The sequence below is a fragment of the Cavia porcellus genome, unplaced genomic scaffold (genome assembly GCF_034190915.1).
Source record: "Cavia porcellus strain 051 isolate PalLab524CR breed Dunkin Hartley unplaced genomic scaffold, mCavPor4.1 scaffold_28, whole genome shotgun sequence".
NCBI lineage: Eukaryota > Metazoa > Chordata > Mammalia > Rodentia > Caviidae > Cavia > Cavia porcellus.
In genome coordinates, this window is record NW_026947511.1 from 10,893,826 (window position 1) to 10,911,401 (window position 17,576).

At 37.7% G+C, this 17,576-nt stretch overlaps 1 protein-coding gene across 3 annotated transcripts in view; it reads right to left on the reverse strand.

Moving 5' to 3' along the window:
* The window catches only part of Papss2 (3'-phosphoadenosine 5'-phosphosulfate synthase 2), a 69,215-nt gene that overhangs the window by 26,207 nt on the left and 25,432 nt on the right, over positions 1-17,576 (reverse strand). For all 3 annotated transcript variants that reach the window (XM_063238612.1, XM_063238611.1, NM_001173104.1), the window contains 1 exon segment: positions 2,199-2,316. In XM_063238612.1, the coding sequence (XP_063094682.1) occupies positions 2,199-2,316 (118 nt within the window).

Below are 17,576 nucleotides of genomic sequence, written 5' to 3' on the forward strand. Positions count from 1 at the left end.
TGGAGAATTCTTAGAATTTCTGTCAGATTGAGCAGTAGGGAAAATAGAAATCTTGATGTTCTTTTTGCATTAGACATAAAAGAGAAGTAACTGAAATTTCATTCAAGCTTTCAGAAAACAAATAGCAAAATCATAGTAACGGTATTTAATTAAACATTTGGCACCATTATTTCAATATATAAGGATAAAGGTGATTCTATTCACTAAGGACTTTATTGTGGACCAGGCATTGCTGCTTTGTTTCATTCCGTTCCACTTCCACCTCCTAAGACAGTACTAATCCTAATGCTCCTTCTATGAACAAGGAACCCGAGGCTTTAGAGAGGTTGACTGGCTTGTCCAAAGCCACACAACTAGTGTAGGTCGAGCTGAATCTCTGGACTTGAAGTCTGTATTTCTTTTGGCCTCTTTGGTTAACAGCCTACCTCTAGAATATAAGAATAAAAAATAAAAGATAACAAGGGGATTTTTAAGAATAAAAAAAGACAAAGAGATATTCCCTTCGTACCCCACCCCCTTCTTTTCTTCCTTTCAAGGGAGTGCCAATTAAGGGAAAGCACTTCTTGTGCCTGTCCTACCACAAAAGTTGTTTTCATGAATAAACAGCACATGGAACCAAATCTGTAACCAGAGGGACATTTCTGGGACACCTGTACCTGTATATCTCTTTGAGGGAGTCAGGGAAAACATCGGAGGAAGTGACAGGCAAGTGCTGTGCACTGGGACTCAGCACGCTCTTTGGCCCTGTCTGCCCTCATCCCAGAGGCCAGAGAGTGCCTCTGATGAGGAGCCCAGGTACGAATGGAACCAGGGAGACAAAGACACCAGAAAGGAACCTGACAACCATAGAGAGAAAAAGGCTAATTTGAACAGGAAGGGAAAAGATGCAGAATAACAACAAAAGATGCAAAGCAGGTCCCCGTCGGCCATGTTCTTTAGAATTCTCATGTTAAAATGCATCTTCCTGGTGAGCAGAAAATAATACCCACCTGTTTTCATAACCTGGCTAAACATCTTTCCGCAGCTGGGTTTGGGAAAAGGGATGTCTATGAAAGGAAATGAAGTTTTCACTTTGAATCTAGGGTGTTAGACTCATTCCCGAGAAGTATTCTTCTACTTTGCACTCGGAGCTGGTAAGTAACAACTTCTGTGAAACTCATTTTATAAAAGAAAGACTCAACCTTGCCCCTCCTAATGTGAATTTTTTCATTTCCACAGATTACACTGACCCACTAGCTTGTGTATATTTTCAAAGCTTGAGTATCCACCTTGTACTCACAGCAGGAGTGTAGGGCATCTTAGGGTCTAATTTCAGTTCTTTCACTAACCATTAGCTTTGGCATTCTGCAGCAATAAAATGACTAGAAAAAATCACTGCGTCACCAGTAGAAACAAGGGTTTTTGTTTGTTTGTTTGAGGAAAACAGCCAAATGAAAATCTCCAATTTTCCTTCCTTTTTTAATTTTTAAAAAATTAATTGTGCGTGCGCGTGTGTGTGTGTGTGCGTGTGTGTGTGTGAGACAGGGTTTCATTATGCAGTTCAGGCTGGCCTGACCTTAAACTCACTTTGCAACTCAGGTTGGTCTCAGCTTGCAGTGATCCTCCTGTCTCAGCCTCTCGAGGGCTGGAATTACAGGCATGTGCCACCATAAGTGGCCAATTTTCTTTCTTGTACAGATTGTTACAGTTACATGTTTGTTTACAGTAAGGAAAGAGTCTCCTAAATGTCAAAACATCAGAAAACAATAATGAGTATCTCTCAACACCCTAAGCCTTATGGACTGCCAATGCTTCTCAGCTTATTAGGAAAACCCTACTCATCCTCCCAAATGTGTTTATTTAAGGATAAACATGATAATTACTGAACTTCTCAAAACTGAAAGGAGATGCCACGGTCAACTTGTCCTATCTTGTCCTGCCAAAGAGGAGGACATTGGAAAATAGGGGCTCCATCAGGCTGTATTCCTGGAGTCAGACTTTAACCTATTTCTCATTGATAGTAGCTGTAGGACTAACACTTAAGCTTTCTAACAGCTTTTGGCCTGCTTGTGGCTAAATAAGTACTGTGTGTAGTATTAAAATTGCAAATTACATTCCCTTGTCAATTAAAGTATGTATATATATTGTTCATATGCTATACGAACATGCTACATACACAGTGTGCATGTGCGTGCATGTACATGTGTGTGCACACTCACCTGTCAGCCAAACAGTACATCCCCGGAATCCGCCTCTTGTCCCAACCACTTGCCCTCTCTTATTCCTGCTTACGTGGTGGGCCTGGTAGACCACATTGGTGGATTTCTGTTGGCTTTCCTACAAAACAAGACCAAGAGTAATGTTTGATTAATAAATTACACATTCTTTACTGGAACAATATAAATCAATTTTGACTTTTAACTGAAGGAGATGTAACAACTTCTGCGAAACACATTTTAAAAAAGAAAAACTCAACCTTTTCCCTACTAATATATTTGTTTCTTCATTTCTGCAGATCACTCTGAGTCATTAGCTACCTACATATGTTTTCATAGCTGGGAATATGTTCAGCAACTTTCATTATTCTGTTCCTTTTTCTTACTGTGATCTTAAGAAAGTCTGTTCCCATGAAATAATTATTTTTCAAGTATTGCATAATATTTCATTGATTCATGCAACACAAACTGCTTTGTAACTAAAAGTATAAGTGCAATAACAGCTTATGTTCATAGTTTTCCATAGCTGTATCTCTTTTATAACCAGCAAACAGAATAATAGTTGTTAATTCTGCTAATTTACAAACAGTGTCTCATTGGGATGTCTGTCATGCTCCTCTGAGAGTTTGATTATAACTCTGATAATTTTGATGCTATGTAAGAGTTCCAGTTGCATGACATTTTAAGCTGTGTACCTAGGTGGTGCTCAGAACAATGGCCTTGTTTCTGTAAATGCATGTCCTCCCCAAATCTGAAAGGCCTGAACATGGGACAACACTAATTCTCTAGCAGTTGAGACAATGTTAAGAGTATGCTGCTTGAGCCCATTTTATGGAGCTAGGAGAAGCCCGGACCCGGAGTTAAGAGTAAAAATTAAAACCACCCGAACAGCAGAACCAGGGAAGAGTTTAGTCCTGAACACAGTGGGCTACTTTCTCACAAGAACTAAACTTGGTTGCCACTTTCTCTGGGGATGCATGGAATTTCTAATTGTTCATGCAGAATCATTTATTAGAAATAACAATGATCAGTTTGGAGACTTTGGAGTCTAATTCAAATAACAAATGTTTGTAGTATTTGATTGTAATAAAATTAGCCTAGTGAAGTAACAATTGATCCTTATTCTAAACTCTGACTACAAGATAATGTGATGAAAAAATATAAAATAAAGAAATACAGTTTTTGATAGAAGTGATGCAAGGGAGAAAAAAATGGATAATTAGCTTAAATAAATAGATTGGGAATTACCCATATATATGTACAATGTGGTCATTGAATTTCTAACAATGGACATAACCCAGGTTTCTGAACTATTTCTGAACTGATTTACAGGCATATGTGGCCAGAGTTAAGAAAGTATCACTTTTTGAACAAGACCTAGAGGATATTAAAAAAACAAAAACACCTCTGGTTATATAAGGGTAAAATTTGTTTTCTGGAGCAAGTCAGTTCACTTTTTGCCATCTTCTTTGGTAAAACAAAGTGGGCAACAACCAGAGGTTGAGATGAGATAATGGACATGAGCTTGCTCTATAAATGGCAAAGTTCTCTACAAATGTGGATGCCAGTGACTCTTATTCACTACAGACCCTTCACTGTAGAGGCTGAAGCCAGATGGTTTGGACCAGGTAAATGGCTTCAAAACTAGTGGTAAAGAGCTCTGTGGAGGATTAAGAGAGACAGAGCACAGCACTGGGGCAGGCCTGCTATTGAGGCAGACGTCATCACGGGGGCAGTGAGCAGGAATGGGCATTATTGGGGCCACGATGAAAGAGGCTGAAAGCACAGTGGGAGCAGCAGTGATGCTATCTAAAACCCTCCAGAGCTGGTGCTGACAGTCCACCAAACACATTTGGTCAGGACCTGTGCATTCAAGGTCTTGGAGCGGTGGAGACAGTACAGAACGCAGGAGTTAAATGTGGTGATGGCTTCCATTAGGGGATTCACAAATGGGGACAAGTTATATTACAGTAATCCTGAGACACTCTACCAGGAGGCTCCTGGGTGTACAAATCTCTAAGTCAAACACACTGTACAATTCAAAGGTAACACTTATTTTCCCTTTTCTCTGTTTTCTTTGCCATTTTCACATTCTTGTGCCACCAAATTCAAAAATATGGTGTCTGAATATCAGGTCCAGAACTCAGGTCATCTGTTCTGTTTTTTCACTGATCTTTCAGTAAATATTTGTTGAGCTCCTCCTCTATGCCAGGGCAAACCTTGGCATTGGGAATATAGTACTAAAGAAAGGAGAGTACTGACAGTGCTCTGAGCAGAAAAACAAACAAGATCAAGTAATGAGCTTCACTTTCTGGGCGAGGGAGAAGTGTGTGTGTGTGTAAAGCTACTTAAAGCTCATCTGCAAGTCAATACTAAAAAGACAATCCAGTTTTTAAAAATGAGCATAGATTTCAACAATCACTACAGAGAAAGATATATACCTGGCTATTAGAGAACTATAAAGAGCTCAATATCATCAGCCATCAGAGAAATGCAAACTAAAACAAAAATGAGACGCCACTGATAACAACGGGAGGAGTAAAAATGTACTTTCAAATGTTGATGGCACAACGATCCAGGAACAGCACCTTGAAATGTCTCATAAAACTAAATGTCTACCTCCCCTATAACCATTTGTTCCAGAAAAATGAAAACATTACCCACAAAAAGACTTGTTCAAGAATGTTCTTAGCAAATATATTTGGGAAAAAAAGTTCATCAATAAGTTACCAAGAAAAACTCTAAAAATACAAAACCAACTTTGAACTGTAGAAGACTTATAAAATAGAAAAATAATACATGGCAGTCAAAAGGATGGACTAGTGATACAAGCAGTGTGCATAAGCAAAACAAGTGGGAAAAGACTATCCTGAGACAGGGAAACTTTACAGAAAAACTATGTGTGCAAGATCCCATCTATAGGAAACCTCAAAATAGGAAACACTAATCTGCCATGCCAGAATAGCAGCACACCCCTGGGTAATAGCAATTCTCTGTGCTGCGATAAGGGTTTGAACAAACGGGCACTTACATTTGTTGACCTTCCTATGGATACACTTCATATATGTATTTTATTATAGCAAATTTTTATCTCACACAAACAAAATTAGTTATCAAAAAAGTAAGCAAACAAGTAAATATAGAATAAGACTTCAGCAGTGGGTGGTAGTGCATGCCTATAAGCACAGCATCTGGGAGGTGAGGCAGGAGGGCTGTCGGTTCAAGCACAGGCTGGACCACACAGGAGACTCTGTCCCCAAAAAACAAAAATAACAACCAAAACAAAAAGACTTCTGGTGGTGGAACTGTCTTGTTCAACACTGCTATTTTTATGAGAAAGACTGATGTCAACCACACAGTGTGCTAGGCTGTCGCTCTGCTGCTCACTTGTTCTCAGAACCCCTATGGAAGCTTAAGGTATCTGCAGAGACAGATTTCTCCTGTCTTTTGCCTATATCTTATTCATTCAGGCAGAGATCCTGCATACAGTCTAGGCTCTATTATTCTTGTGTAAGAACTTTTTGTGATTTTATGAAGTGCCATAGCAGCAAGTTTTTCACTTTTTTTTTTTTTTTTTGGTGTCAGAAATTGAACTCAGGACCTTGTGCTTACCAGGCAGAAGTTTTTCACTTTTAAAAATAGTTGCTAAATTGGGGCTGGGGATTTAGCTCAGCAGCATAAGCACCTGCCTTGCAAGCAGGCGGTCATGGTACCAATAAAAAAAAAAAAAAGCTGCTAAATCATAATGAGGAAGAATTACTCTAGGAAGTACTATAATTGCATCTTTATCATACAAATTTTTTATATATCTAGAAATGTTTAAACATACAAAATGTTCCCAGATGGCCAGGTACTTGGCTTTCCTGGTTTAGTAAGATATTTTGCTTCCTATTTAACTCATAATCACCCTTGATATTTTGCTAAAGGCAAACAAATAAAATAGAAGCAAATGTCTTGAATATTTGAACTGCACAGGGGTGGGACAGCCAAACACTTTTTGCTGAAAGTTTTACACTTGTTGAAAGAGAAGGTGGTGGCATTGTAAGCTTTGGAAAGAAAGTGGTTGTCAGGAAGAAGATTCCCTCTATTGGAAATAAAAACATATTACAAGAAAAACTGCCTTCATCTTTGTGTGTGCATGAGAGCACAGACACCCTCAGCACCTGGTCTAACCCTGTCACTTAGTAGGAAGTTGGCCAGAGGCCACAGAGTTGGTGGCACACTGCTATGCTGGATCCTCAAGAAAGAACTTGCAAAAATCTTTACTGTTCCCTGAGTCTCTGGACGAGAAAACCTCCCTCCAGAGCACACTGCATTGGCATGGGTGGATTTTGGAGTCATCCAAATCTAAAATTTAAGCCTATTTTGTAGCCTTTTTGCTCTGTGACCCAGGATGATTTATTAATAGAGGAATCTCGAGGTCTTGGGCCTGCCTGCACCAACTTCCCAGTTTCCTGCTGTACTCAGCTGACTCTGGGTATCTTGGGCTGCTTGCGCCCTCAATTCTGGAAACTGGGCAGTTGGAGGTGAGTGTCCCCACACCATCCTGAGCACTGGGAGTTTAAGATTATCTGCCAAGGAACTTCACAGCTTCCTGCCATGCTCAGCCAGGTTGGTGGGTCTCGGGCCTGCCAGCACCACACATAGTGACCCTCTCTCAATCTAGGGAACTGGGTAGCCAGAGTCCCAGGAGCTGAGAGCATAGAAGAGGATTTCCAGGGAAAGCCTTGGAATAACACTTGAAACACAGAAATATAGGAAAATGACAAAACAAAAGACCAAAATACAATTTCAAATCTCCAGCCTATCCCAAGAAACCTTAGGAGCTATGTACATAGAAGAAAATATATGCCATACACTTGAAATACCTGAAGTAATACTAACTGATATAATGAAGCAACTCTGGAGGGCTGGGGATTTAGCTCAGCAGCATAAGCGCCTGTCTTGCAAGCAGGCAGTCGTGAGTTCAATTCCTGGTATCGATAAGAAGGAAAAAAGACAAAAAAAAAAAAAAAAAAGCAACTCTGGAAAGCTTTAAAGGAATTCAAACTAGAAATAATCTCCCAGGTAAAAGAAGAAATGATAAAAGAAATGAAAGACATGCTGAACATATCTAAAGATAACACAGTTAAAAAATTAGAGGAACAAAACAAAAAGATAGAATCCCTGGATGAACAATATAAGAAACAATCAGAATACATGAAGCAGATCCAAAGAGATATACAAGAAATCAAAATTTCCATTGAAAGTTGTCAAAACCATGTCAATGAAAGTGAAGATAGAATTTCAGACCTTGAAGACAACACTGCAGCTAGTGAACAGGAAAGGAAAGATCTGTTAAAAATAACAAGGAATCAGGAAATAACAGTTCAACAGCTGTAAGATGATGCAAAGAAAAACAACATAAGATTGACAGGGATAAATCAAAAAGAAGGGGACAACATAAAAGATGTCAAGAGGATATTCACAGAAGTAATAGCTGAAAATTTCCTAAACATGAAAATTGAAACTGACATCAGGATCAGTGAAGCATATAGAACTCCAAATAGCCATAACCAAAATAAAACTACACCCAGACATATAATAATCACCATCCCAGAAATCCAACATAAGAATTGAATATTAAAAGCTGTCAGAAAGAAAAGACAGATCACCCATAAAGGAAAACCTATCAGAATCACAGCAGACTTCTCAGCACAAACAATAAACTCAAGAAGAGCATAGAGTGAAGTATTTCAGATCCTAAAGGAAAATGATTTCCAACCTAGACTGATGTACCCTGCAAAACTGCCCTTCAAAATGGATGGAGAAATAAGATACTTCCATGACAAAGAACAGCTGAAGAACTTCATGATCACCAAGCCAACCCTGCAAAGAATACTGAAAGACAGTGTACATACACTTAGGAAAAAACCACTAAGCAAAGCAGACAATTAAACAGAATGGAAAGATAAAGATGCAATAGCAGAAAGATAACATGTCAACAATAACCCTATATATAACTGTTATAACCATTAATGCAAATGGTCTCAATTCACCAATTAAAAGAAACAGACTGGCAGAATGGATCAAGAAACAACAGCCAACCATATGCTGTCTACAGGAAACTCATCTAACCCAAAAGGATATTCACAGACTGAAAGTCAAAGGATGGAAAACAATACTTCATGCAACAGCAACACCCCCCCCCACAAAAAAAGCAGGAGTAGCTGTTCTGATTGCAGACAATGTGCACTTCAAACAAGAATGATCAGAAGAGATAAAGAAGGTCATTACATACTGGTTAGGGGAAAACTTCAAGAGGAAGAGATAACAATCTTAAATATATATGCACCAAATTCCAAAGCACCCAGTTATATAAAGCACGTATTAATAGAAATGAAAAATCAAATTAGCATTAACCCAATTATAACAGGATTAACACACCATTGACATTAACACACCACTGACACCAAGGTACAGGTCAACCAGACAGAAAATCTACAAAGAAATAACAGAACTGAATCACACCTGTGAACAAGTGGACTTGATAGACATATACAGAGTGTTCCTTCCAATAACATCAGAATACATGTTCTTCTCAGAAGTACATGGGACATTCTCTAAAACAGAGCATATACTAGCTCACAGAACATATTTAAATAAATGTAGAAGAGATGAAATTATCCCATGCATGTTATTGGAACATAGCGCCATGAAACTAGAAATTAATGATAAAAGAAACTGCAAAAAAATCCCATAAACACATGGAAATTGAATAACACACTCTTGAGCAATCAGTGGGTCACAGGGGAAATTAAAGAAGAAATTAAACAATACCTACAAGCAAATGAAAATACAAATACAACTTACCAGAATCTGTGGGATGCTATGAAAGCAGTCCTCAGAGGAAAATTTATTGCACTGAGTTCCCACATCAGGAAAACAGAACGAATACAAATAAATAACCTAATGTTACACCTCAAACATCTAGAAAAAGAAGAGTAAGTCAAGCCCAAAGCCAAAAGAAGGGAGGAAATTACAAAAATCACAGCAGAAATTAATGCAATAGAGACTAAGAAAACAATCCAAAGAATCAATGAATCAAAGAGTTGGTTCTTTGAAAGAATAAATAAAATTGATAAAACCCTAGCAAGCCTTATTTTAAAAAGGGAAGAAAAAGCTCAAATTCATGCAATAACGAATAAAAAAGGTGAAATCACTAGACTCTGTAGAAATATAGAAGATCATCAACACCTATTTTGAAAACCTCTACTTTAATAGGTTTGGTAACACAGAAGAAAAAGACAGATTCCTAGAAACATATGAAGTACCAAAGCTGGGTCATGTAAAACTGCTGAATAACCTAATTTCTATTAATGAAATTGAAAATGAAATTAAGTCCTTACCTACAAAGAAGAGCCCAGCCCCAGACAGATGCACTGTGGAATTCTACAAGAAATACAAAGAAGACTTAATGCTGACACTCCTCAAACTCTAAAAGGAAATTGAAAGGGAAGCAATTCTTCCTAAGTCATTCCTGGAAGCAAATATTACTCTAGTTCCAAAACCTGAGAAAGACCCAAGTAAAAAAGAGAACTATAGACCGATTTCCCTAATGAACACAGATGCAAAAATCCTCAATAAAATATTGGCAAATAGGATGCAGCAAATCATCAAGAAGATTATACACTATGAAGAAGTGGGATTCATCCCAGGCATGTAGGGATGGTTCAACATATGTAAATCAATAACTGTAATCTACCATATCAATAAAGCCAAAAGTAAGAATCACATGATCATTTCTATAGATACAGAAAAAGTTTTTGATAAGGTTCAACATTCATTCACGATAAGACCCTTACAGAAAATTGGAATAGATGGTCTTTACCTCAATATGATAAAGGCCATCTATGGCAAACCAACAGCCTGTATCACACTATATGGCCAAAAGCTGAAGGCGTTTACCTTAAAATCAGGCACAAGACAAGGATGCCCCTTATCACCGCTCTTATTTAATATAGTACTGGAAATACTAGCCAGAGCAACTAGACAAGAGAGAGATATAAAAGGGGTAAGGATAGGAAAAGAGGAAGTTAAATTATCATTATTTGCAGATAACATGATACTCTACATAGAAAACCTCCAAAACTCTATTGAAAAAGTCCTAGATATAATAAATAAATTCAACAATGTAGCTGGATACAAAATGAATACTCAAAAATCAATAGCATTCCTATACAATAACAACAAAATTACAGAGAGAGAAGAGAAGCCACACCCTTCACACTAGCATTCACAAAAATGAAATATTTAGGAATTATTCTCATGAAAGAAGTGAAAGAGCTATAGGGAAAATTATAATACACTGAAATAAGACATTGAAAAGGGTCTCAGAAAATGGAAAGACATCCCTTGCTCATGTATAGGAAGAATAAATATTGTGAAAATGGTCATTCTCCAAAAATTGTTATACAGATTCAATGCAAGCCCAATAAAAATACCATCAACATACCTCATAGATCTAGAGATATCAATCCTAAAATTCATCTGGAACCAGAAGAGACCCAGAATAGCAGAAACAATTCTAAGCAGCAAAGGCAAAGCAGGAGGTATCACAATCCCTGACTTGAATTTGTACTACAAAGAAACTAGTAAAATCAACATGGTACTGGAATAAAAACAGAGCTGAAGATCAATGGAATAGATTAGAAGATACAACCACAACTACAAACACACTCAACCACCTTATCTTTCATACAGGGGCCAAACAGGTTCATTGGAAGAACGACAATCTCTTCAATAAATGGTGCTGGAAAAACTGGCTCTCCATATGCCAAAAACTAAAACTAGACTCATGCCTATCACCATGTACTAAATTAAAATCTAAATGGATCAAAGATCTGAATATTAAAACAGAAACACTAAATCTATTGGAAGAGAAATTTGGTAAAAACCTTGAAGACATAGGGGTCGGTAGCGAATTCATGAACAGGAATTCAACTGCACGGGAACTACTTCCCAGAATCAATAACTCTGATCACGCCTCATCAAAGAGTTTCTACATGCCAAAAGAAATCTCCAGCATAGTGAAAAGGAAACCCACAAACTGGGAAAAAATCTTAGTGAACTGTCCCTCAAACGAAGGACTTCTGTCTAAAACATAAAAAATTTTTTAAAACTCAGACCCCCAAAATTCAAAGATCCAATCCAAAAATGGGCTTCTGAGATGAATACATAATTCTCAGATAAAGAAATACATGAAAAAAATGTTCATCATCATTACTCATTAGAGAAATGCAAATTAAAACCACACTGAGATTCCATCTCACTCCTGAAAGAAAGGCCAGGATCAAGAAACTACCAACAACAAATGCTGGAGAGGCTGTGGGGAAAAAGGAACTCTCCTGCACTGTTGGGGGAAGGTTAGATTGGTACAACCATTGTGATGGTCAGTCTGGAGATTTATCAAAAAACTGGGATTGCAAGTCCCATTTGACCCAGCTATTCCACTTCTAGGCATATCCCTAGAAGAACTGAAAACATCATACCACAGTGATATATGTGCACCCATGTTTATAGCAGCACAATTTTTAATAGCCAGATCTTGGAAACAACCTAAACATCCATCAACTGAGGAATGGATAAAAAAGATGTGGTATTTTTATGCAATGGAGTACTACTCAGCTATAAAGAATGATCACATTGAGATATTTATAAATAAATGGATGCACCTTGAGACCATACTCCTAAGCAAAATAAATCAAACTCACATTTATAAATACTGAATAATTTCCCTAGTATAAGAAATGATAAGAATATATAAAAGTATGTGGTAATCATGATTCCTGTTATATTGCTTTGAAGCCTTATGTTTTCATTCATTGGTTGAAATGGTTTTACTGAGTTGTTTGATTTTATTGTCTGTGATGGTATGAACAGCTATTTTGAAGAAAACAAGATACTATAATAGCTAATGCTGATTTAATATCATCTTGTTTTGAAGTCCCACCAAGCTTTTGTTCTTCTGTCTCCATTGGTTTTATCATGTTGTATCTTACTGAATTTTATTATATGTGATAGTATAAACAAAAATTTTATGGACAAAGATTTAATATAGTAACCATTGTTCTTTTTCTGTTAGTTGGTTCTGAATACCCTGTAATACTTTTATTGTTTTGAATCATTTTACACTGTTTTGTTATGTTTGATACTATAGTGTATGAAGGTGTACTCAAATATTTCAAGGAAAGAGATACTGTGGTAGCTACTGTTATGTCAGGTTGTCTTGTGGTAAAACACTATGTTCCTTAAATTGTTCTGTTCTGACCTGTTTTGTTATGTCCTCTTTTAATCTTTTTTTTTAAATAAAAAAATGAAAAATAGAGGAATCTCTATTTCTTCCTCTGAAAGGGTATATGAATACTTAGCTCTGGGTTACAGAAAAGATTAGATAACATAGTGAAATCAGAAAGAAGAAACATCAATTAACTAGATTACAGCACATCTATATAACTATGTGCATCAATGTTTATTGACTTAAAAATACATCATGATGTATAGCTAAATGAAAAAACACTACAGAGCAAGGAAACAGTCTCAATACGTGTATATGTGAATAGATAGATAGATATTTAGATAGAGTAGGAAAAAGTCTGAAAAATCAAGGACAAAAATGAGAATAATAATAATACCCACCTTGAGGATTAGGATTTTAAGTGATTATTTTTCATCTTGCCACTATATTCTGATTTTTCAAAATTAAAATTTAAAATTAATACTTTTTTAAGTAGAAAAAATTTTGCAGCAGAAGTTAGAAAGGCCAAAATGATGATTCTTGATTTTTAAAGGGATCACAGATACATGGACACAAGCAAGTCCTGAGGAAAATTCCAAGCTATAGAAGAGTAAGAAAATCAATCCAACCAACCAACAACCAACAGCAATAACAAAAAACTAATAGCCCAAACATTTTGAGAACAAATCTTTATGATAACTCGCTCCTCTAAAATATATAATCATGAGTGGGGTGTGGTGGCTCACGCCTGTAATCCCAGCACTCAGGAGGCTGAGGCAGGAGGATCATTGTGAGTTAGAGACGAGCCTGGGCTACAAAGTGAGCTCAAGGCCAGCCTGAACTGTGTAGCGAGACCCTGTCTCAAAAGACAAAAGTAAAATAAAATATATAATCATATGTACTGAATTCCATATGGTTCACCTTTTAAATATATGTCATTTACTTGATCATGATGGTTATTCTTTCTTGCATTTATTTTTATTTTTATTATTATTATTTTTTTGGTATCAGGAATCAAACTTGCAACATTGTGCTTCCGGATAGGTGCTTATGTGGCTGAGCTAAACCCTTAGCCCCATTTCTTGCACTTAATGATTTCATTCCGAGGGAAAAAAAATGTGTGTTGAGAAGACAGAGCAGCTTTTGGAAAATGATGCCACAGAAGAGAATCTCTCTTCCATAGATGCTCCGTGGTATGGTATTCATCTTCTCATCTACAGGTTGCGTCTGCTGTAGCCACACTGGGGAGACCTGTCATGATCATATTAGTAAAGTCTGGAAGCAGCAGACCAGCAAGGCCAATTGACTCAACTTTGATGCAGTTACCAGCCACTGGCATCTAAGGTTCAGCTCTAATCTTGTGATTATTGGGAGGTAGGGGAGTTTTAAGTGAAGAAGTGTCACTAAATTTAAAGACTTAAACTGGATCTTAAAAAGGAGTTTATATTGAGGAAAATATGTTTCTCAAATGTTCTATGGAAAGACAGATAATAGTTAAGGGAAGTTGACATATGCTAACTTCAATCCTATAAAAACAATAAAATGTACTTACTAATTGTATTCCATATTTTCAGATTTCCATCACTGTGATACCGAATACCTGTGATAATCAACTTATAAGGAGCAAAGATTCATTTTGGACCATAGTTTTAGAGGTTGCCCCTTGCCTTTTGGCCTGTGGCAGCACAGTGTATCATGGCAGAAGAATGTGGCAGAGAAAGCCTGTTCCCCTCAGGAAGGCCAGACACAAAGCAGGGAAGGCTGAGTTCCCAACGTCCCCTTAAGGGCTTGCCTCCAACAAGGCTCCACCCCTACACATTTCTTCATTTCCCAATCGTGCACAGGCTGAAGACTAAGTCTTTAGTGTTTGGGTCTTTGGGGACCTTTCAGTTCCAAATTATAGAAAAACTTATCAAGCTAACCGTATTTCTTTAAAATCACTAATTGTACCATATAGAGTTCTATTTTGTGTTAAACTACTTGAATTACAAAGGAAATAACCACCTAAGGTAACCAGTAACATAATACCAGTAGTGACAATGGAGACAAACAAATTGATAACTTTCTGAAAAGAACAAATTAAATAATTCACTGAAACAGTAATAATACAAAATGTATTGGTTACTACAAAAATGTCCAAATCAAGAACAGATAAACTAAAATTATGATCATATAAAAAATTTTAGAATGACTGTAAAATTTTTTTAAGACCCCAAATTATCATTCTCATCAATTCATTAATAATTGAACATATTAAAATAATGAATCAAACAAATTCAAAGCAAAAATTTACCCATAAACTGATTTAACCTTTTGAAGATACCACTAGGGAATAAATCACAGACCAGTATCAAATGGACAAGAATTGGAATACTGTGAAAACAAGAATGACAATCAGCCTGGTATCTAAGTCCCTCCACAGCAGGCTCCATTTACCCTTAGAATCTTTCTACTCTCAGACACAAAACATCTGTTCCAGGCAGCAGGCCTCGTCATGATTTCTTGAGCACAGCCTGTGCATTCTGGCTCTGCAGCTTCTTTTCATTCAGCTCTCCCCATCTGGAGATTTTTCCATGTCCTCAACCATCCACACACTGCTTGTTTTGGAAGCAACATAAATCTTGTGGCCTTCTTTGATGCCTCTCCCTTGAACTCCTGCATTTATACCTGTGCCATTTTGTTGAATATTTTAGACTTATGCTCTACATTTTAAAGATTTATAGACTGAAATCATATGCTTTAAACTTCATTGTCAATCCTGCATGGTAAGGGGCATAGCTTATACAGCTTTGAGTTTTTTAGAGGATCAGGCTCAAAGAAATTGACATGAGATTCTAACGTACAGCAATTTAGAGGAAGTTCAAATGCTGGCAATGCGAGAACCTTGAACAGATTAATCCTAAACTCGCTACATCTTGGGAAACTGTGGGATTATAATCCTTGCTAATTAACACAAGAATAAAAAAGAGGTGTCAAATGTGGAGAGCTTGGGTTTTATCCAGTTTCAGTACCTACTTATTAATGGATAATAGAAGTTTAAAAAATATTTTGTTGATTGACTGATATAGATACCTTTAAAAAAGCTAAATTTTTTGAGTTAACATGCTTTAGTTCCAATATTCAATAAAGTGACATCCCCAGACTTTGGTTATAGCCACTTTTATGCTATGTGACTGGTATTCTCATGGACCTCACTCAGAACACGGCTCCCCAAGTCCAAATGCTAAAAGGAACCAAATTCCCGTTCACAAGTACATATGTAAAAGATTTGAAATCTGCTTCAAAGAACTGTGTGTGGTTTGTGATTATAGATCTGGTGAGTTCGCCATACTCTGTGAGAATCAACTAAGTATCTGTTAGTGTAGAAATCAACGTCAGCACCCAAATCCAAATAAACTACTGAACAGGACACTTACGTAACACACTATTTGAACATGCTGAGGACATCCTCTGGTCTATTATTTCACTATATCACTCCCACAAATATAAAAAATACTCCAAAGACAGTCAACAAAAATATACACTATTATGAACTAGAAAGTTACCCACACTGGAATGGCCTGAAATTGCCATTCTGAAACCTTTTCACTGAAAAAGCAGAGGTGTAGTTCAAAGGTAGAACACTTGCCAAGCATGTAAGAAGTGCTGGGTTTGATTACCAGCACTGCGTAAAACAGACAAAACAACAACAAAAATCTGACCTATGCAAATGTTACTCACTCTGCGTGTGTTTTGTCTCTGTGTTCCACTGACCAATCACAATTACGGAGGCTGAGAAGCTCACTATCAAAGTGCTGGCATCTGGCTGGGGCCTTCTTGCTGGTTATCCACAGTGGGAGGTGAAGGCCAGAGACACGGCCTTTATAGCAGTGCTGTCACAGTTCTGCCTTCCGAACTTCCTCTGGATGCTTTCAGGATTCTTGCTGCTCCCAGGCTTTATCTGCTACCCTATCCTGGGAGTCTCAGATCTCTTTTCTTCAGGTACCCAATGCCCAGTGGCCATGTCCCACATTCAAGCCACTAAAACTCAGCCTGATCAAGATGGAATACAGCTTCCTGTCATCACCCCTTGCTACTTGTCCTGAATTCCTCACTACTGGCCTCAAGCTTACAGCAACCTGCCTGCCTTACCTTCCTGAGTGCTGAGAATCACAGTGTAAGGAACTACAACCAGCTGCTGCCTCCTCCTCCTCTTCTCCTTCTTTTTTCCTCCTTCTTCCTCTTCTTCTCCTTTTTTATTTTTTAGAATCAACCTATCATGAAAGCCTGTCAAATGTAGCAAATACCTCTCAACTCATCCTGCTACTGTGAGTTAGCTAATTATCCTCAGAAACTTCCTTGACACCCTTCAAAGTGGACTCCCGTCTCTCATCAGGTTACTCTACCCCAGAGTGCATTTCCCCAGGTTGAAGTCCCTGTGGCTTTTAGGGTAATGTCCAAAACTTCATATTGGGACTGTGGAAATATTTTCCACTTTATCCACCACCCTTCTCAATTGTTCCACAAACTCCAGGACCCTGCCCAAAACAAACCAATCCCTTTTCACACTTTTAGGTCTTCTCCTGAATTAGCCTTGCTCAGAATATTCTTTCTACTTGTTTACTTAGTTGCCTAGCAAGGTGTGGCCTGCACATTGCTGCGAGATCTTGACTAATCTTCCAGCCCACAGACTCGGCAACTTCCTCACAGGATCCTGCTGGCACTGGTCAATGATTTCACCAATTTATCTAGTTGTAAGCTTCTCAAGGGGCACTTGTTGAAGATTCGGATTCCCAGAGCCCTCTCAAAGGACTTCTAATTCAATTGGCTTGAGATGGGGCCCAAGAAACTATTGTGGAGTTTTCTATTGGGTTTTTGGCAGGAAGGGGTCCTTTCTGAGACAAAGTCTTGCTATGTAGTTGAGGGTGCCCTTCAACTTGTTTTGTAGCCCAGGTTGGCATCAAACTCACAGAGATCCTCCTGTCTCAGCCTCCCAAGTGCTGAGATTACAGGCATGTGCCACCATGTCCAGCTTATTGTTGTTGGTTTTTAGAAAAGCCTCAGGTAATTTTATTGCTTAGGCAAATCTAGGAAATACTAACCAAAACTACAGAGCTGACCAGGAA